General features: G+C 30.5%; 3 protein-coding genes and 1 non-coding gene across 4 annotated transcripts in view; 2 read left to right on the top strand and 2 right to left on the bottom strand.

The window, feature by feature from the left end:
• The window catches only part of LOC128391832 (protein tweety-like), an 86,135-nt gene that overhangs the window by 14,148 nt on the left and 50,120 nt on the right, over positions 1 to 21,867 (bottom strand). The window lies entirely within an intron of this gene.
• Trnap-ugg (transfer RNA proline (anticodon UGG)) lies at positions 4 to 75 on the bottom strand. Its single transcript has one exon. It is a non-coding gene; the product is annotated as a tRNA-Pro (tRNA).
• Positions 393 to 5,918, top strand: LOC128391829 (NPC intracellular cholesterol transporter 1-like). The gene is made up of 5 exons (XM_053351777.1): positions 393 to 645; positions 758 to 1,700; positions 1,780 to 4,328; positions 4,430 to 4,543; positions 5,257 to 5,918. Exons 1-5 carry the CDS (start codon positions 592 to 594, stop codon positions 5,542 to 5,544), a joined length of 3,948 nt encoding a protein of 1,315 aa, XP_053207752.1. The 5' UTR covers positions 393 to 591; the 3' UTR covers positions 5,545 to 5,918.
• Positions 10,966 to 20,480, top strand: LOC128391828 (NPC intracellular cholesterol transporter 1-like). Its single transcript, XM_053351776.1, is given in 8 exon segments — positions 10,966 to 11,370; positions 11,568 to 12,471; positions 12,650 to 12,769; positions 16,287 to 16,601; positions 16,604 to 18,843; positions 18,931 to 18,977; positions 18,979 to 19,042; positions 19,126 to 20,480. Coding segments are annotated over 8 exon segments (4,068 nt in total). The 5' UTR covers positions 10,966 to 11,313; the 3' UTR covers positions 19,447 to 20,480.

The following is a 21,867-nucleotide window of genomic DNA, read 5'->3' as shown; positions in this document are numbered from 1 at the left end:
TCCGGGCCTGACCGGGATTTGAACCCGGGACCTCTCGCACCCAAAGCGAGAATCATACCCCTAGACCATCAGGCCTCGATATAAAAAATGCGTTCCAAACGTTATTTAATATGTTGGATAGAAGTTCGATCAATATTTTTCTTCAAATTCTAAAACAAAATCGATATTTTCTTTGTGTAAAATTTTCTATTCTTCAATTCAATTTGCTTATAAATTTTCATTTTCCTTCTTCTTACTGGTACTTGGTGTTTATATTCATCATCCTGAAAGAAGTTCAGTTAATTCAGGTTGAAACTGCGAAAGAGAAAAAAGAAAGAGGGTCAATCAAAGTAAAGAATTTCCCCTGGTGGCAAATTCGCCAACTAAAACGAAGTTGCATTGAGAGCAGCTGAAGATTAGTCATTGTCTGTGGGAAGATGAGTCTTGATGGTTAATTGTTACTCTCTTTTTATTTGATGATTTAGTTGTTTCTTTTTCTGTTCTTCACTCATTTGGTTTAATTGTTTTATTGCCTTCGATTTGAGAGCTGTTAATGGAACTGTTTTCATAACCATTTAATAAAGAACTATTGCTTCATGTTGGTTGTTCAATATGGACTCAAAATCTATCGTTTCTATTATTACATATATTCTTGTAATTTTCAAGGTAAGACATTTTATTTACATTTTACATTCTATTCTATTTTTATTCTTCATCTTTCTTAATTACTCATGATTTTTATTCTTTCTCTGTTCTTTTAATGATTGGTGGTTCTTAGCTTGTTACCGGTGAGTTTAGTCAAGTTGTTCCTGTCACTAAGTTACCGCCAACATCTTCTCAGGGCAAATGTGTTCTCGGTGGTATTTGTGGTCATGGTGGAACATTTCAATCACCGATTCCTTGTTATAAACCTCATGTACCAGAACCTCTGGTAGACTTAAACTATAGAAGTCTTTTGAAAGATTTGTGTCCTTCATTTTTCATTGAAAATGAAAATCCATCAGTTTGTTGTACACCAGAGCAAATTGATGCACTAGAAAAATCTTACGAAACGCCTACACAGTTACTCTCCCGATGTCCATCGTGTTTTGAAAATTGGAAGCAAATTTTCTGTCAAATGACATGTTCACCTCGTCAGAGTGAATTTTTAAATGTGACTAAAACTCTCAAGGTTTCTTCAAAACCGGCAAAGCTTCAGGTACAAAATGCCACCTATTTTATGTCTCAATCATTTGCTGAAGGCCTTCAAAAGTCATGTAAATCCGTCCAAACACCTCTTGGGTTGACAGCACTTTCACTCATGTGTGGAGTTGTGGATGATGGGGATGAGTGTACCTACAGAAAGTGGTTAGATTTCATGGGAACTTCATTTCTTTCGGGAGGCCATTCACCCGTCCAGATAAATTTTACTTTAACCTCTGACACTGAGATTAAATCACCTGATGGTCAATCCTTTTACCCAATGTCAGCTCAAGCCACACCTTGTCACAAGAGTATCGGCTTAGGATTTGATCCATGTAGTTGCGCCGATTGTGAACAAACCTGTGCTATTGACATTCTACCTCGAAGTGCTCGTAAATTACCACCACCACCCGAACCTTTCACCATCTTAGGTCAAAGAGGAGCCGCTGTTATTGGTTATTTACTTTACGCTATCATTTTAATCATCACCTCAGCCTATTTCACTAATCTATTTTTCAAGAAAAACAAATCATTTGATCGTAAGTAATAATTAATTCAAATCAATCTCTTTTTTAACTCTTCCTTTCCTCTTACTAATTTCTCTTTTTTCTTAATAAGATAATTACACTGGCCCTTTACCCTCCGTCAACTCATCGTCTCAATTGCCTGAGTTACTTCTTAGTGCTAAATCAACACAAAGTGAAAAATTGAGTCTTGGATTACGTTTCGAGTTATTTTTCGAGAAATGGTTCACAATTTGGGGAAAATATGTCGCCGACCGACCTATTCCAATCATGATCATCTCTTTGATCGCATCTCTAATTTTAGCCTCTGGTTTGTCAACAATTAAAGTGACCACCGATCCAGTTGATCTATGGGTCGCCTCTGGAAGTCAAGCTCGATCTGATCTGGAATATTTCCAATCAAATTTCGGAAAGTTTTTCCGAATCGAGATGATAATTGTTTCTCCAACGGATAAAACATTTTTCCAAGGAAATTATTTCAACAATGGGAAAACAAAATCTGATCTTTTTGGTCCAGCATTTAGGAGACAATTTTTAAAAGATGTTCTTGTTTTGCAAAAGGAGATAGAAAATTTAAAAGTGACCAATGGAGATCATGATGTGACCTTACAAGATATTTGTGTTAAACCGTTAGGAACAAGTTGTGCCACTCAGAGTATTTTCACCTACTTTTTTGACGATCCTCAAGAAATTGACGATGAAAATTATCTTTACAAAGTAGCTACTTGTCCGAGCAATCCAACGGCTGAGAATAATGGAAAATTTTTGTGTATGAAAAAAGGCTCAATACCTTTGCTATATCCTGAAGCAACTCTCGGTGGTTTTTCTGATGAAGACTTCAGAAAAGCTCAAGCATTAGTAATCACTTTCCCTGTAAATAACTTTAACGATTCACAACTTACCTCTGACACGATTGCTTGGGAAGAAGGTTTCATCAATTTGGTTAGAAATTATTCAAATTCTAGTATGAAAATCGCCTTTAAGGCTGAAAAGTCAATCGAAGATGAAATCGACCGGCAAAGTCAATCGGATATTGTTACAATCGCAGTTTCTTATATAATTATGTTTATTTATATTCTTCTTGCTCTCGGGGAAAATTCAAATATCAGCACTTTACTTGTTGACGCTCGATTCACTTTGGGTTTTGTTGGAGTGTTGATTGTGTTACTTTCGGTTTTATCATCACTTGGTTTCTTTTTCTTCTTGGGTGTTTCAGCGACACTGATTATCGTTGAGGTCATTCCATTCTTGGTATTGGCTGTTGGTGTTGACAATATTTTCATATTGGTACAAACATTTCAACGAGATGAACGGCGACAAGATGAAACAATTAATGAACAAATCGGACGTGTTGTTGGTGAAATCGCACCAAGTATGTTACTATCATCTCTATCAATGTCAAGTTGTTTCTTTATTGGTGCATTAACACCAATGCCAGCAGTTCGTATCTTCGCTCTTTATGCTGCTGTCGCTTTGGTGATAAATTTCGTCCTTCAAATGACTTGTTTCTTGTCGATATTTGTTCTTGACACTCGTCGACAAACATCTAATCGTCTAGATGTTTTCTGTTGTATAAAAGCGCCCAAATCGACGAAATCAACATCTCAAGTTATAAATGGTGGTGTAATCCATAGTTTCTTTCATGAGATATACTCACCATTACTCCTGAAAGACACTTCACGTTACATTGTGTTGCTCATCTTCGGTGGCTGGTTTTGCTCATCAATCATCTGCCTTGATCGTATTCACATTGGCCTAGAGCAAGAGGTACTATTACCTGACGATTCTTATATGAATGACTTTTTCGCCTTCTACAAAGACTACTTACACGTTGGCCCTCCAGTCTACTTCATGATTACCGATGGTTACAACTATTCAAACCCAGTGGCTCAAAATCGTCTGTGTGGTGATTCAACATGTGATCGTGATTCTATTCTCAAAATATTGAGCCACTTTGCAAGCGAAACCCAAACGAGTTATCTTGCTTCACGTCCCTCATTTTGGTTAACAGATTATAATCAATATCTGCGAGGTGATACTTGTTGTAAAAAATACGAAAATGGTTCTCAGTGCCTGGGTAATAATATCGAATGTGAATCATGTCTCAGTAATACTAGAATTCGTCCCATGGGTGAAGAGTTCGATAAATATTTACCTTTCTTTTTGAACCACATTCCAAATGAGGATTGTTTACTCGCTGGTAAAGCTCAATTCTCAAATTCAGTCAAATTAACCACCGATCACAGAGGTTATATTAAACCTGGTCCATCTTATTTAATGTTATATCTTAAACCTTTGAAAACATCGAAAGATTTCTATGAATCTCTTCGGGTTTCCCGTCAAATTGCCGCTAAATTGACCGAAAAGCTACAAACGGATGGTATGACAACTTCGTCAGTACGAACTTATAGTTTTGCCGATGTTTTTTACGAACAATATTTAACTATGTGGGGAGATACCGCTCGAAGTTTAAGCCTTTCGATCGGAGCAGTTTTCATAGTTACTTATCTATTTTTTGGCCTTGACTTTTATTCAGCAATTATCGTAGCATTTACAATTCTCATGATAATAATTAACTTAATGGGTATGATGTATTGGTGGGATATATCATTAAATGCAATCTCACTTGTTAATTTAGTTGTGGTAAGTTTTCAGATAGTTAATCAGCCTTAATTTTACCATTATAAAGAAGAAGGAGTAATAATATTTTAAACAATCAACTTTAATTATCTTTAATCATCTAGGGCGTTGGAATATCGGTTGAATTTTGTTCTCATCTTGTAAGATCTTATATCATCTCTCCGGCAGCAACTCGAATGCAAAGAGCTCATGAAGCCTTATCAACAATGGGCAGTTCTGTAAGTATTAATAAATAACATCTTCACTTGATAGACAATAATTATTAAAATTGTTTATTCCATTTGATCGATAAATTGATTTACTAATCATCAAACATGTCAAGGTTACTAACAATCTAATTCACCTGAGATATCAAATTTAATTGATAATTGATCAACTTATCTTCGTTCTTGTCACAATCATATTATTAATAATAGTAAACAATGAAAAGGTTATTTGTTAAATTGATTTTCTTCAATACCCTGATCACATCTTAATTAACTAATTTAATTAGAACCACAACTTTTTTGTTTTTTTTGTCTCTTCTTTTAACCAGTTGGTCAATTTAAGAGTAATTAGTCTCATCTATTAATCAGACAATCAAATAAACCAAATTAAGAGTACACCCTTAATCCAATTAAGGGTGTAACTCGCTATTACTACACGTCAATGTACAACAATTTACTACAATTGTATCATAGACATTCAGTTATCAAATAAGATGAAAAAATTTATCGATCAAATTGTTAACATTAATGAATCCATTTTCCCCACTCTTCATCTGCTCCTCCTCTTCCTGTGTAAACTCCTAAGGTGTCACACCCTTTCATTAATATTGATAGTACACGAAGTTAACTGAATACTTGTTCATTTTATCAATGATTATGATACAATTAATTTTAATTACTAACGAGACACTTTTTTCCTTCTTCTTTTCTATCCCATGTAACAGATTCTTTCCGGTATCACATTAACCGATTGTGGTATCTTGGTTTTAGCCTTTGCTAAATCGAAAATTTTCCAAATATTCTATTTCCGAATGTACCTTGGAATTATCGTCTTGGGTACATTACATAGTCTAATTTTCCTTCCGGTATTATTGAGCATAATTGGTCCACCATTTGACGAACAGCGACTTTCATTGGTTGACATTAAATCATCTTCATCATCTTACCAACTCAAAGCAATCAAATACCAACAGACAGATTCATCTGATAACCAGAATGCACAATCAACCTAATTGTTTATCAGCAATTTAATTTGTAGACTTTTAAATGTTTAGTTTTTTTTTGTTAATTTTGTTTTTCCATTTTGCAATAGACACAAAGACTTACGAGCAATTTAAATTAATTGTGTATGTAGATCATCATCATCATCGTCATCATGCATTTATTGTAAATAAGCAAAGAAAATTCTTGAGAATCTCAATTTTGATGATAACAATTAACTAACTTTTATCATCAAAATTTCCAGCTACTTGTCTCTTGTAATTGCAATCAACAATTAATTCACAAGTTAAATCTAAATCTTTTTATAATGTAACCAACCCCATAGCTTTTATTTATTTTTAAACGCAATTAATTGTTAACAATTATATATTTAAATTTAACTAAATCATTTCCGACTATTTCTTAATCAACAAGTTAATCAGTTGTAAAAGTTTTCAGATTAATTTTTCTAAATATTGAACAATTTAAACGTTGGATCGTTTCAATCGTGTTTACAATATAAGAAATTGTAAAAACTTTTTGTTCAACTTCGAGAAAAGTTTAATCTGAAAGTTGAAGTTATTGGCAAATTGCAACAATGAACAGATATTAACAACACCGATATAACAATTATAGTGACATTCAACAATCAACTAATCCACTTATTGTTACATTCACATCAATCGGGACAAAATTCAATTCGTTTGTTTCAATTTAAAATGATCTAATTGATAATTAGTTCATTTCTAGTCATGATATGAAAATTACATGATAGCAGCTCTTGAAATTGAATGAATCAATCAACGATGGAACCACAATTAACATTGGATAGTAAAAGGATAATATTTGTATCTAAAAAGTTAATTGTGATTACCTTTCAATTGTCTTTTGATTAAATTAAATTGTTCACCCAACGAATTGATAAAAAGGATGTTGCATTTTCTTGTGGCGGTTTCTTCATGATTAAAACTGAATTTATATCTTGATTGGTTAACCAACGTTACAATTACTTTTACAATTGATATTCAATTACAATTAAAACGTTTGGTCATTAGAACCAAATCAACTAATACAGGGTATTCCAATGAGTTCCAGTCCAGTATAACAAGATTTGACTGATTCATTTGATCTTCATCTCTGATCTGAAATGATAGTAATTCAGAATAATGAATTATTAATATGAATTAGTATCAATTTAGCTATTAAATAATCTTAATCAAATATAATAAAATATGATTGTAATAACCTTAACCTTGAGTCTAATCAACAACAATAATTTAATTGAAGTATTCATTAAATAATAGTTAACTTTATGGTCTATCAGATTGATCAAGTAAGTTAATAACTGAACAATTTAACAATATAATTAACAATTAAATATTTCCAACATGAAATCAAAAATTGGGATAAAATTTTTCAGTATTTTGTATCAATTTTGACCTTTAATTGTTTAAAATCAATTGACCTGTGGTCTTGACACTGAATCAAAAAGTTGACCCTATTTAACATGATTATTAAATGATAAATGAATAATAATAATAAATAATATTTGATTAACAACAATTAAATACAAACAAAAACAAATGAATGTAAAAAAAATTGTCAAGATTTTGATGGAAAGTGAAAAGTTTTTTAATTTTTGTTTTTTTTTGGTTAATTGTACAATTTAAATTAATCTTAACAAGTGATTAAGCTTTTTGACTCTTTTTAGTTTTTTACTTTCTAAACAATTAACTAAATCATTTCCTGATTATCATCAAGTAACCTTTTACCTGGTTAACCTTTTAATTTAATATATAAAACATATCAAGGTGAAATTAAGAGTTAATTTAATACAAAAAGAAACAACAATTTAACCAATGAAAAGTTGACCTAATTGCATGGTGATTCCTTAATCATCATTAAATCCGGAAGAAACAATTTACTGATTGTAATAAGTGCGTGTTCTTGAAAAACACACAAAACAAAAACACTAATCATGATCAACAACAATTTAATAGTTGATCATGAAGACGATTAATTGTTGATTAGCCAAAGTATTAAGAAGGTCGCAATTTAATGAATAGTTTAAATAGTTAATCAACTTCGTTCTTATTTTTATGTTTTCTTGATTGTAAATTATTACAAATCGTGAATCGCAATCATAATCATAAACAGTTGATAAACTAATATGTATGTTTATCATTTGATGAGATTTATTGATTTACAAACAATTAGCCTTCAAGATTAGTTAATTAGTTATAAATTAGTAAATATCTATCGGTGTCATTTGAAGGCCATAGGCAACAATTTAAATCCTTTATAATTTAATCAACAATCAATGTGAACACACACAATTTATTATTATATGGTTTACCTCTAATACTCAACAATTAACTCGATTAACTGTTAATTAACTTTCCGTCCATTGACCGTCAATCTCCGTACCGAAGTAATTAACGAAACTTAATTTGTTTTTGTTTATCTTTTTGAGTTTTTTTTTATTAAAAAGCTTCATTTGGATTTGAATTTGTCATTTGTGATTAATTAATGTCGATAATTAATATTAATTTAGATTAGTGTTGATTATAAGAGCTGATTAACAACCTTTAATTGTTAAACCTTGGGGATTCACCTTCTAATCAGAGGCATCTTATTAAATTTAATTCCGTATCAATTTGACAATTCAAGGTTTCGTTTTTCCTTGAAAATTTATCTTCATACTGATTAGTTAATTGTTTCTCAATCATATTTGATTAAGTGAAAACTAATCACCATTTTAGTTACATTTTAATATCTCTTTTTTTGTCCATTTGATTGTGTAAAGTTTATCGCTAAGTTAATTGCTATAAACGTTTACCTTGATCAATTGTATTGTAACAATTTGTTTATTGGGCAATTTTTAGTTAATCAAATTTAACAACCTTCAATATCATTTGTAATTGATTATTTTTCTGATAAAACAATTGAGTTTAAAAAAATGAATCTAATTGATGAATAATCAATAATATCGGTATAACAATTAAATGAATATCATGAGAGTCTAGACTTAATTGTTACACTTAATTTTTAACAATCACTTTAAATCATGGCCAATGATTTTTAATTCAGTCTTTTTTTGTGAATTGATTGGAAATTGTCACTTTAATAACTGTAATTTTAAGTTTTGTTTTTCGGGATTATTGTTCAGCTAAATTGTTGCTCCTTTCATGTTGAATTTAATTATCACCCGTTGATTGTTAGCAAGAAGCTGATTTAAGTTTAAATCATCATCATCAGGTTTCTTGGTCATTTTGATTTGATTAGAGATTAATGCTGATCGATTTCAATGCCGTTAAACTTTGAGGGTCATGGTTTAAGAACAGGTAACAATCAGCTAATTAAATGAGTAAATTAACCTTCGATTTAACAAATTTTATCAAATTGTAACATGAAGTAATCAAAGGTTAATCAAATTTGATGGGAACTAAAGTAGCAGCAATCAAAGGTAAATCTGTAATCAAGTTTCTGGTCATTCTCAATGTTCAGGTATCAGGATTAACATTTAAATACTATTGTTTATACAGATCAGACTTGTAAACAGTTAAACTGTATAACTGAATTAATAAGTTGAAAGTAATCAACAATTTAGTTATATCGGCCAGTGAAACCGGAAGAAAGGAGAAAATGAAGTCTTGAAAGAGAAAAAAAAACTTTGATTCAAATCCAATTGAAGAGAAAGTAAGAGTTACAAGTTAGTAATGAAGAGTCAACGATGTTTTGGTTGATGATGATGATGATGTTGGTGTTGGATGATAATGGTTATTGAGAGCGCGGTCACCATACTTGAATCTTGTCGACATCTTGATCACAAGAAATCAGGTAAAAATTCAAGTTCTTAGTACAAATCTGACTGTATCTTCATCAGTCCCTCATTTCTTGTTTCCACCTTAACTTTAAATGACATAATCTTCCTGTCATCAATTCTTGATTCTGATTTTTGATCATCTCTCTCTCTCTCTTTGAGCACTTTGATATGATTGTTATTCAAGTTCAATAAACATTAAAGATGCGTTCATTTGTCAATCAATGACAACCATCAGCTCGTCATCACCATCATTAACCATAACATTAGATTCATCAGGAAGAGAGTAATCAGTAAATTGTTACAGTTACTAAGTATCTTCAGGTTCATCAAATTCAAAACAAAATGGAAAGTAATTTGTTTCCTTAACTCTCTCTTTCTCTCTATCTCATAGATTTTATCCAAATATAAATTCCAGGTAATTGAACCGCTGAAGTATTAGAAAAAGTTTCAAGGCTATCGTCCGATATGAGTTGAGCCATAATTACAATCATTCTGGTTACCTGATAGTAATAATAAAAAGGCAATTAATTAACAGTAAACAATTATTAATGAATAAAAGAAAAGTAAAATTTGATTATCAATTTTCCCTCCAATTTTCATTGTCTTTTTCTAGCTTGTGTTTAGTAACAACAGTCTATTGATTAACAAAGGTAAACTTAATCCTAATAATACAAATTGTCCTTGACTTTATACATTACAATCAGAAAATCAATTGATCATAATAGTGAAATCATTAAACTATAATAATAGATTACCTTATTTCTTAATTGTAATAGTTTGTACTGTATGTAATGAAACTAAATTGTTAGAATGAAAAATTGTCACAAATGTGAGAAAATCAATCAAATTAAGATTTACAGAAATGATTAAATACCCAAAGAAATTATCAGGTGATTTTCCTCCTTTCTCATAATGTGTTACATGTGTGATGAATTTGATTGAACCCTGTGGATCCATTGATTGTTGTCCAATAATGTAACCATGATAATATGGGTAATTCCATAGAATAGAATTGAATAATCATTCAACATTTACATGATTATGGTGGTAAAAAAGATAAATATTTTCCTCCTTTGGGTACATTTATATTGCATAAAAAAATCAATCTAATTAAAGGTAAACAAATAAAATGGAAGAGAAAGAAAAAGAGAAAAAAATAACAAAGAATAAGAATCAAATTGAATTATAGAAGATAGAAAACAAAAAAGAATCAACTAATTGTTTACTTACGAATTGGTGTTTAGCCGATAATTTGAAGCTTCCCCAAGGGTTAAACTACAATAATAACCATGAGTAACTAATTTAATCACAATTAAAATCACTAATCAAGGATGAAATCAACAAAGGAAAAAAATGGCGGACATGATGTTTGCTTGGTCGATTCCAATTTCTGTTGACTAATTATGGTTGGAGAATAGAAAACCACTGGGCTAATTGATGGACTAATTGTAGATATTGTTGCTTGTAGAATTGCACTTGATTTGGAAGAAGAAGATAAAAGATGAAGATAAAAGAAAGAGAAGATAAAATTTGAAAAGAAAGAGAATCAACAAAACGAAAGAGGAAAAAGTAACTTGAGTTCTAGCGGCGAATTGAGTTACTACCATTTTCTGTTTTGGATTCTGATTGTCGGTTAGTTTAGTTGCTTTTCTTTCCATGTTGTGACTCCTTGTGACTGTTAATTGTTTCTAATTAAATTCTATTCTTTTTTTGATTAGTTTTTTTCCTCTAATTTTGGTGATTACTTTTAAATCTTGGGAGTCAATTTGATTAGTTTTTCTTGCCCAATTTCGTCAACTCAAGAATATCAACCAGGAATAAAAGCCTTTCAGTTTCTTCTTTTTTTTTGTTCTACATGCGATTTACCTTTTGGTTGGATTGATTGTTAATCAAACTGTTTTCTATCTCAATTGTTGTTAATGGACAGATTAAAATCGGATTAATTTTCAAAGTAAATTAAAGAAAGTGTCTCAATATGGATGCCAAATTTACCACTCTCACTATATTATTGGTGATAATTTTCATCTGCAAGGTGGGTTTATAATTATATAGTTCAAATGGCTTTTCCATTTCCATTTCTCTTTTGTTGATTGTTAATTGATGTTCGCATTTTTTTTTATGATTAGTGTGTTTATCTTTCTAATTAACCTTTTCTAATTATCCTATTTCCTTTTTGTTTCTTTCCTTGTTTATCTCATTACCTATGGGGGGATTTATGTGTTCCTTTAGATTGTAACCGGTGAATCATCTTCTCAGGGTAAATGTGTTCTCGGTGGTATTTGTGGTCATGGTGGAACATTTCAATCGCCAATACCTTGTTATGAGCCTCATTCACCTTCACCTTTAGCAAATGAATCTTACAGAATTTTATTGAAAGATTTGTGTCCAAGTTTATTTGAGAAAACCGATAATCCTTTAGTGTGTTGTTCAACTGAACAAATAGACGCACTAGAAAAATCATATGAAACACCAGCTCAATTTCTTGGTCGATGTCCATCTTGTTTCTTTAATTGGAAAAGAATTTTCTGTGAAATGACATGTTCTTCTCGTCAAAGTGAATTTATCAACATAACCAAATGGGTTCCATTAGAATCATCACCTGAAAAACTTCAAGTTCACAATACAACTTATTTCTTATCCGAATCATTTGCCAAAGATCTTCACCAGTCATGTAAATCCGTCCAAACGCCTCTAAATTTACCCGCTTTAACCCTTATGTGTGGTATCACTGATGACGGTGATTGTACCTATCGAAAGTGGTTAAGCTTCATGGGATTATCTCATCGCCATGGTGGCCATTCACCCGTCCAGATAAATTTTACTTTAACCTCTGACACTGAGATTAAATCACCTGATGGTCAATCCTTTTACCCAATGTCAGCTCAAGCCACACCTTGTCACAAGAGTATCGGCTTAGGATTTGATCCATGTAGTTGCGCCGATTGTGAACAAACCTGTGCTATTGACATTCTACCTCGAAGTGCTCGTAAATTACCACCACCACCCGAACCTTTCACCATCTTAGGTCAAAGAGGAGCCGCTGTTATTGGTTATTTACTTTACGCTATCATTTTAATCATCACCTCAGCCTATTTCACTAATCTATTTTTCAAGAGAAACAAATCATTTAGTCGTAAGTAATAAATTAATCTCCTTTTTCATTTCTCTTTCACTCTCTACCCTTTACAATTATTATTCATCATTTTATCTCTCCCATTGAACAACTTGAATCTATTTCATGCTCGAATTTCCTGTTACTTTCTCTTTTCAATTCTCAACGGTTCCATTTTCATGAATGGATAAAAACATAGGTAAAAATCGCACAGACTTTTTGAAACTCGAAATTAATGACAATCGTCAATTGTCATCAATTCTTAACGATGGATCTTCAGATGAAAATGAACCTCTTGAAAGAGGTGGATTAACTCAAAGTAGGTTCTCTGTTCCCATGAAAGTGATTAATCCAAAGCCAGCTAATTGTTTGCTATTATTGTGCATACTAGTTTGCTTATTACCCTTAATTGTTGTGATCATTTTGATTGTTATTACATGTATTACAACTTCCTGTGTTGTTATGAATTACCTGGGAAAAAGAGTCAATTTACTCATAATGTTTAATTGGAAGTTGTTAAAATTTATCGATAATCCTGATTTCCATAAATATTTGTTATTTTCCCATAAAAAGAGTAACAATTAACTTCCACCAGCAGAAGATTCCTAATCAATTGATTTTTTAATCGGAGAAGAAAAAAAAACAATAAGTTTCATCAATAACAGTTAATTCCTTCAATGATTAATTAGTCACTTGAACGAAAACAAATGAAATCAGATACAACTTGTTTGATTTACACTGATTAAATCGTTAATTGTTGTTTGTTTGTACTCAAGTTACGATTAACTAATACCCGAGAAATAATTGATGAAACACTAATTCATTTACCATTTTTACCTTTTCTAATTGATCGGATGATCTTGTTATCATCTCTAATCATCCTCTTACCATTATCATCACCAATACATTCAGTGTTATTAAACAGTTACTTTATTTACCTTAATGAAAAAAAAAACGAACAGGTAACAATTAAGTTTAATAAACCAGGAAAATCTCATGTAAATGATGCTTGATCATTTCAAGTACTCTTATGATGTCAGCCCCTTAATTTAAGTTTCCAAAATCTAATCCAAAATAGAAACTTATTTACTATTCAATAAGGATTAATTTGATTGACAGATTCTTACTAATCTCTAATTTAAATTGTTATATTCATGATGATGAACATCACTGATACACAACCAGGAATCTTCAATATTGATGAAATGTTTGGCCTTGATGAAGATTCACTTAAACTTGATCATCATTTTACTCTTTCTTTTATCATCTTATCATCTTAATCATCATTTTCAACTTTCATTTTCATGATGAATTCAGTAACTAAGTATTCCAAACAAGTTTTTGAAATTTCTCCAAAACTAATTTGATTTATTTTCTATCTAAAAGTGAAATTAGTTTGATTGATTTTATATATTTCCAATTGTTACCAATTCATTGGTTATCGCGTTTATCACACTCACTAATTACTTGATTCTTAAATTATAAGGATTATCTTTATTGAACTGATATCAATGGTTGCAGATTAAAGTTTTAATCTTGATGAAAGAAAAAAATGAATAATTAATTACTTGAATTTCCATTGTTAATTCTTCTAACTTCTTGTTTATTATTCATCATTACCTTGACATTGAAAACAAGTTAATGTTTCATGATAAGTTTTAATCTATTTCTTTTACTTATTGATTAAACTAATTGCAGAGAAAAAAAATATCACATGCAATGGGTTTAATCCAATGTTGATAATATGTTAGGTAACAACTACTTTCATGAAGATTATTATCCACCATCAATTTAATAACAATCAAACTGACCATTAAATGAAAGGATTATTCTGACCTTAAGCTACTAATGATGACGATAAACTTGTTTTTCAGTAAAAGTAACGAGATCAAGTTATTTGAAACAAGTTCCATGTGTATCCTGAGTTCATGATGATCATTTCATTAGTCTGATTGTTTTTTCGTCTCATTCATTCATCAAAACGATGATGAAAATGATGATGATGATGATGATGATGATGATGATGGTGGTGGTAATATTGTTCAGCTTGAAAAGATCTGAAACTTTTCTCAATTTCTGTAAATTTCAAGCTGATTATCACAAATCAACTTACCAATTTAATTTATAATTATCATGATAGTTTATCATTACTGTTTAATTAACATTTACATTATAACCTTGATTATGTTTAATAAATGATAGTATTAATATTTAAAAAGCAACAACAACAACCACCATTGATTGCAATTAAAAGTTATAAACATTAGATACTTTATTTTATCAGTTTTGATTGTTACCATGATCAACCAATATAATCAGTAATTTCTCATATTCTTACAATCAACATTTTATTGTCTATTTATATTCACATATTTCAATGAGATAAACACAATTAGAAAGTTACATTAACGTAGCTAAGGAAATACAATTGCGTAGATACTCAATCATTTATCATCAATCAACGATAATACTGAGAGACAATTGTTATCACAATTAACCATTACAATCATTTTTTGATAGTTAAATTTTCTTTTCCCATTTACAATCAACTGATTACTGAACTTTTTGTGGGCCTTTGACTTTACCTGTAAACTTTTATTACTTTCAAATTATCTCAGGTGAAAGCAAACCTTATATTTTACCTGAGAGCAAAAAAATCCCAACAATTACCTGTTGAACCGGTTTCTCATTAATATGATAAAATAACGTTCTTAATTGTTGATTACTTGTTTATAATTAGATAATATTTACAGAGAAACTTGAAATTCCCTTGATTTTAAATGCATCATGAAACCTAATTGTATTTATCATTAATAATTAATCATCTGTTATTACATTTAAGGAAAAATTGTTTTTTAATCTTTGTCAATCAACAATTAGCAGAGACTTTTATTTAATTTCTATTGATTAGTCTGCAATTATCAATCAACGTTTCTTATTTTACCTCAATTGTCTGATTGATTGCTAATTAACCATTGATTGTTACGTCAATCACACTTCCGTTTTATGTAAACCTTGTTTTAATTGTCCTTCAATTATCATTTAAACTAATTTATATAAATGTCCATGGCCTGATTGATATAAAAATTATTTCTTGATTAACCTTTATTGTTGAATTGTTATTTCATTAAATGGAAGATGATTCAAATTGTTACAATTAATGTAATGATTACAATGTTATTTATTTATGATTGTTGTATCTGGAAAATCAATTGGACAATTTCCAGTTCCATCAATTTTAATTGAACCAATCAACTTAAATTATATCTGCTTGTAAATATTAGCAATTAATTGTTGAGATTATATCGTCTCTTAAATCATCAAAGTTAAAAATCACCATTTGAATACTTGATATTTAAATAAATTTACCTTAAACTTTTTGATTGTTGACCTAATAATTGTCTATGATTAAGCAATAAAAAAATGAATTTCACTTCACAATCTAATTCAATTGTATTATAAGTTACGCAAGTACAATTTGACTTTAATTGTTGTCAAAAACAATAACCATTGAAAGCTTTCAGAACTCATTTTGATTAGAAATGAGAATTAGTAATATTTTCAAGGACCATTTGATTATTTAATCAATCTGAGAATCATAATTAATACAGTCAATTGTATTTTGATTAACGGTATTCTTGGTCATTAGATTTAATTAATATTCTTAATGTTTGTTGCAAACTTTTGTCTTATTTGTATTTCTGTTTTCTAATTTAATTGTAGTTCCAAATGCTTTGCCTGTGCTCTTACATTTTACCTGCATGAGCTTAACTGTTTCTTATAATTTATTAAATTACCACTATTAATGTCTATGTTTTTTTTTGTATATTTTGTAGCTGAATTCACGGGTCCCATATCTGCGATCACTCCACGTTCAAGTCCGACCCGCGATCTGGCATCGATGAGCTCTGATGGTAAATCGAGTCAAGGAGAAAAATTGAGTCTTGGATTACGTTTCGAGTTATTTTTCGAGAAATGGTTCACAATTTGGGGAAAATATGTCGCCGACCGACCTATTCCAATTATGATCATCTCTTTGATCGCATCTCTAATTTTAGCCTCTGGTTTGTCAACAATTAAAGTGACCACCGATCCAGTTGATCTATGGGTCGCCTCTGGAAGTCAAGCTCGATCTGACCTGGAATATTTCAATCAAATTTTGGAAAGTTTTTCCGAATCGAGATGATAATTGTTTCTCCAACGGATAAAACATTTTTCCAAGGAAATTATTCCAACAATGGGAAAACAAAATCTGATCTTTTTGGTCCAGCATTTAGGAGACAATTTTTAAAAGATGTTCTTGTTTTGCAAAAGGAGATAGAAAATTTAAAAGTGACCAATGGAGATCATGATGTGACCTTACAAGATATTTGTGTTAAACCTTTAGGAACAAGTTGTGCCACTCAGAGTATTTTCACCTACTTTTTTGACGATCCTCAAGAAATTGACGATGAAAATTATCTTTACAAAGTAGCTACTTGTCCGAGCAATCCAACGGCAATGACTGATGACAAATTTTTATGTGTCAAAAATGGATCAATACCGTTGATTTATCCCGAAGCAGCTCTTGGTGGATTTTCTGATAATACTTACAGGGAAGCTCAAGCATTAGTGATCACTTTCCCTGTTAATAACTTTAACGACTCATTGAGATCGTCTGATGCTATTGCTTGGGAACAAGGTTTCCTCGATTTAGTAAAAAACTATTCAAATTCTGGAATGAAAATTGCATTTAAGGCTGAAAAGTCAATCGAAGATGAAATCGATCGGCAAAGTCAATCGGATATTGTTACAATCGCTATTTCTTATATAATTATGTTTGTTTATATTTTACTTGCACTCGGGGAAAATTCAAATATCAGCACTTTACTTGTTGACGCTCGATTCACTTTGGGTTTTGTTGGAGTGTTGATTGTGTTACTTTCGGTCTTATCATCACTTGGTTTCTTTTTCTTCTTGGGTGTTTCAGCGACACTGATCATCGTTGAGGTCATTCCATTCTTGGTATTGGCTGTTGGTGTTGACAATATTTTCATATTGGTACAAACATTTCAACGAGATGAACGGAGACAAGATGAAACAATTAATGAACAAATCGGACGTGTTGTTGGTGAAATCGCACCAAGTATGTTACTATCATCTCTATCAATGTCAAGTTGTTTCTTTATTGGTGCATTAACACCAATGCCGGCAGTTCGTATCTTTGCTCTTTATGCTGCTGTCGCTTTGGTGATAAATTTCGTCCTTCAAATGACTTGTTTCTTGTCGATATTTGTTCTTGACACTCGTCGACAAACATCTAATCGTTTAGATGTTTTCTGTTGTATAAAAGCGCCCAAGTCGACAAAGTCTAACTCAAAAGATTTAAACAACGGTGTAATCCATAGTTTTTTCCGAGAAATTTACTCTCCATTCCTGCTCAAAGACGCAACTCGATTTATCGTACTACTCATCTTCGGCGGTTGGTTTTGTTCATCTATCATTTGTCTCGATCAAATTCATATTGGTCTAGAACAAGAAGTCTCAATGCCCGATGATTCTTACATGATGGACTATTTTGCTTTCTACAAAGACTACTTACAAGTCGGCCCTCCAGTCTATTTTATTATCAGCGACGGTTACAACTATTCGAATCCAGTGGCTCAAAATCGTTTATGCGGCGATTCAACCTGTGATCGAGATTCTGTCCTAAAAATACTTAATTACTTTGCGACTCAACCTTCCAGTTTTCTTGCTTCACGTCCTTCATTTTGGTTAACCGATTATACTCAATACCTACGAGGCGATACTTGTTGTAAAAAATATGAAAATGGTTCTCAGTGCCTAGGAAATGATATCGAATGTGAAACATGTCTTGATGATTTAAGAGTCCGTCCGATGGGCAAAGAGTTTGATTCTTATTTGCCTTTCTTTTTGAACCATAATCCCGGAATCGATTGTTTCCTTGGTGGAAAAGCACAATTCGCAAACACTGTTAGAGTAGTTACAGATCAAAAGGGAAACTCTAAAGCTGGTCCATCTCATATGATGATTTATCGTAAACCACTTAAAACGTCAAAAGATTTTTACGAATCTCTGCGAATTTCTCGTCAAATTGCCGACAAATTAACCAAGAAATTGCAGAAAGGAGGCTTCACAAAGGCGAGCGTACGAACCTACAGTTTCACTGACGTTTTTTACGAACAATATTTAACTATGTGGGGAGATACCGCTCGAAGTTTAAGCCTTTCGATCGGAGCAGTTTTCATAGTTACTTATCTATTTTTTGGCCTTGACTTTTATTCAGCAATTATCGTAGCATTTACAATTCTCATGATAATAATTAACTTAATGGGTATGATGTATTGGTGGGATATATCATTAAATGCAATTTCACTTGTTAATTTAGTTGTGGTAAGTTGTTTATCCTCTTTACGAATTGTGATTATTTATTTTCTATGTAATTTTCGTTAACTCAATTTAATTTTGATTCTTTTTCAGGGCGTTGGAATATCAGTTGAATTCTGTTCTCATTTAGTCAGAACTTACAATTTCTCCAGCATCAACAAGAATACAACGAGCGCACGAATCATTATCAATAATGGGAAGCTCTGTAAGTATCTAATTTAATTGTTCTTCTATTTAAATGACGAGTTCATCAGACAATTAATTCTTCTCTCTTTCTCACCACAACAGATTCTTTCCGGTATCACATTAACCGATTGTGGTATCTTAGTTTTAGCCTTTGCTAAATCGAAAATTTTCCAAGTCTTCTATTTCCGGATGTACCTTGGAATCATTGTCTTCGGTACTCTACATAGTTTAATTTTCCTTCCAGTATTATTGAGTATAATTGGTCCACCACTCAACGAACAGCGACTCTCGTTAATTCAGAATAAATCATCAAATAAATCACCATCAGCATCAACTTTCCAAGTAACATCAGAATTATCATTCACCAAGTATCGGGAAAACGGTGATCAAAAGAAGGACTCACTGGATAATGAGAGATGTTAAATTATCATCGTTAATTTAATCATGATAATTGTTATTTTTTTCTTCAACTTCTATAAATTAATTGTGCACCTGAATTAATATTCAAGTAAAAAAGCAAAACTGATCATCAATGGACAACAAATCAAAAGGATTGAGAAATCACAATTAGCAAATGATAACTGATTATGGTTTTGTTGACCTGATTGCACAATTTGATAATATAATCAAAAGACAGTTTAATTAGATTTTCAATTAGTTACTCAACCATCAATGTCTGTGATTGTTTGATTGAAACAATTAAAAAGCAAAATTAATTGTTGAAAAGGCTAAATGTGATAGCTCAATATAAAAAATATATTAATTAGAGACTCAAATTTTCAATTCTAATTATTAATGTTAATTCAATTATGATGATAGGGTTAATCACAATTACAACAACAAAAAACTTAATTTCATCAGTTAACATCAACAATTAGATGAGATTTAATTTTTTGCAACTTTGTTTTTTTTTTCGTATTTGATAATATCAAGACTAATTATCATTCGTCTACTTGATTGTGGGTCCATTTAATTAATTAATTGTAATTTATTTTTTCTACTTGTAAACACTTTCTCGCTCATGATAAATCATTTGTAACACTTTCCTAAATTGTAACAATTGATTGTCACCTCCAAGTAACTGATTACTATAAATCAGAGCCAATTCTGACTATTGTTGTAAGTCATCATTACTTTTGATCAAGTTTAATTGTAAACATCATTTTCAAATCAAAAAATATTAATTGATTAACTAGCGATTTTATTAGCAATACAACATGATTTAAATTGTAACAACATTTCCAAACAACAATTAACTCGGACTAATTCAAGAGTAAACAATCAGTCATTGTAACAATTAACATCTCTTGCTGATTTGATGATGATTCAACCATTTCCATGTTAATTAAAATTATCTTGATTATTGAATTAGTATTAACAAAGTCAATTGATATTTGTTAACAATTAAAACATACTCATTGTTAATTAATGTTAATCAATTAAATAATTTAACTCGATTTGATCCCAAACCCATGTAATTAATTTCTCTATGTTCCTAATCCCCTTTTAATTTATCTTCACTCAATCGATTGTAATAATTAAAGAAAAATGATTGATTGTGACAAAGAAATCAAAAGAATTAAAGTTACTAGACAATTAATTAATCGACGATTACGATTTAAAACTAATCATCTTCATTTTTCATCAACAACTTCCTCTCTCATCATCATCATAAATTTCCTTCTCTCTCTTCCTCATCTTCATCATCTCCTAATCATTTCCTTTTAATCAATTACAATTAATAGGAACTCGTACCTAATTGTATACGATTTGATTTCTTGATAAATTTTCCAACGAAACAAAAATTTACTAATTGTAAACAATTAAACCTTTGGCTTTTACTACTCTCAACAGGAGCAATTAATAAATCATCGCATAATGGCAACAATTAACATTAAAAGTCATCGATGATTATAATTAGATAGTAAATCTTAATTATTATATTGTCAACATAATTATCAAATAATTATTATTAAATTAGCATCATAAACATTAAGGTGAACGTGTCAAGAAAATTAATTGGATCCATTTAATTGTTTTTACTGAACCAGATTAACTCAATTTAGATAATCAACAATTATGATAACGAACTGGATTTAGTTTCTATTATAATCTAAGGTTGTAATTAAAATTTATAATAAACTAATTGTTGAGAAAACTTTGATAACTGTGATTTTGTATAATCAAGGGTAGAATATTTTTTCGATTAGTTTACTTAACAATTAGAATTAGTTTAATAAAATAGAAAATAATAAACGAAAGAAATTAATCTGATTAAGTAATTAGAAAATTGGCAAATATTAATTTACTATAGTACGAAAATCAACCAAATTGTGGACAATTAAAGTTGTGATAATTTCAATTACGACTGGATTTATCCTCTAATTAAGAAGCAATTTAGGAATTTTTTTTCTTCTTCATTTGGTTGATGATTAATTAATTCATCGATTTAATCGTCAGACTTGAAAAAATTTAAACAATAAGATTAATTGTACAATTAGATAATGTCCTTGGTGTTTTTGATCATGAAGATTAATGTTGGTTGTTGATTGTTGATTGTTGATGGGAAGATGAGGATGAGAGTTTTTAATTTTTCTTTTAATTGTTATTTAATAATCTCACTGAAATTGTCTCTTCTTTTGATTTAGGATTTTTCAAATTAAGGAACATGAGAAGAAAACAAATTAGTAGTTAATCGTTACACTTTCAGATCTTTTCATGTTTTCAAATAAATTGTTCAATCGATTAACTTTCATTCATCTTAACAGTAAATTTTTTATTTTCATCACAATTAGTAGTTAAATTGTCAACTTTGTCTTTATGACTTGTGTGTTAATTGCTTGT

This window comes from Panonychus citri, unplaced genomic scaffold (genome assembly GCF_014898815.1).
Source record: "Panonychus citri isolate SS breed McGregor unplaced genomic scaffold, ASM1489881v1 Contig00135, whole genome shotgun sequence".
In the NCBI taxonomy this organism is placed as follows: domain Eukaryota; kingdom Metazoa; phylum Arthropoda; class Arachnida; order Trombidiformes; family Tetranychidae; genus Panonychus; species Panonychus citri.
The sequence above is the reverse complement of the archived record's forward strand: the minus strand, read 5'-3'. Positions and strand labels throughout refer to the sequence as shown.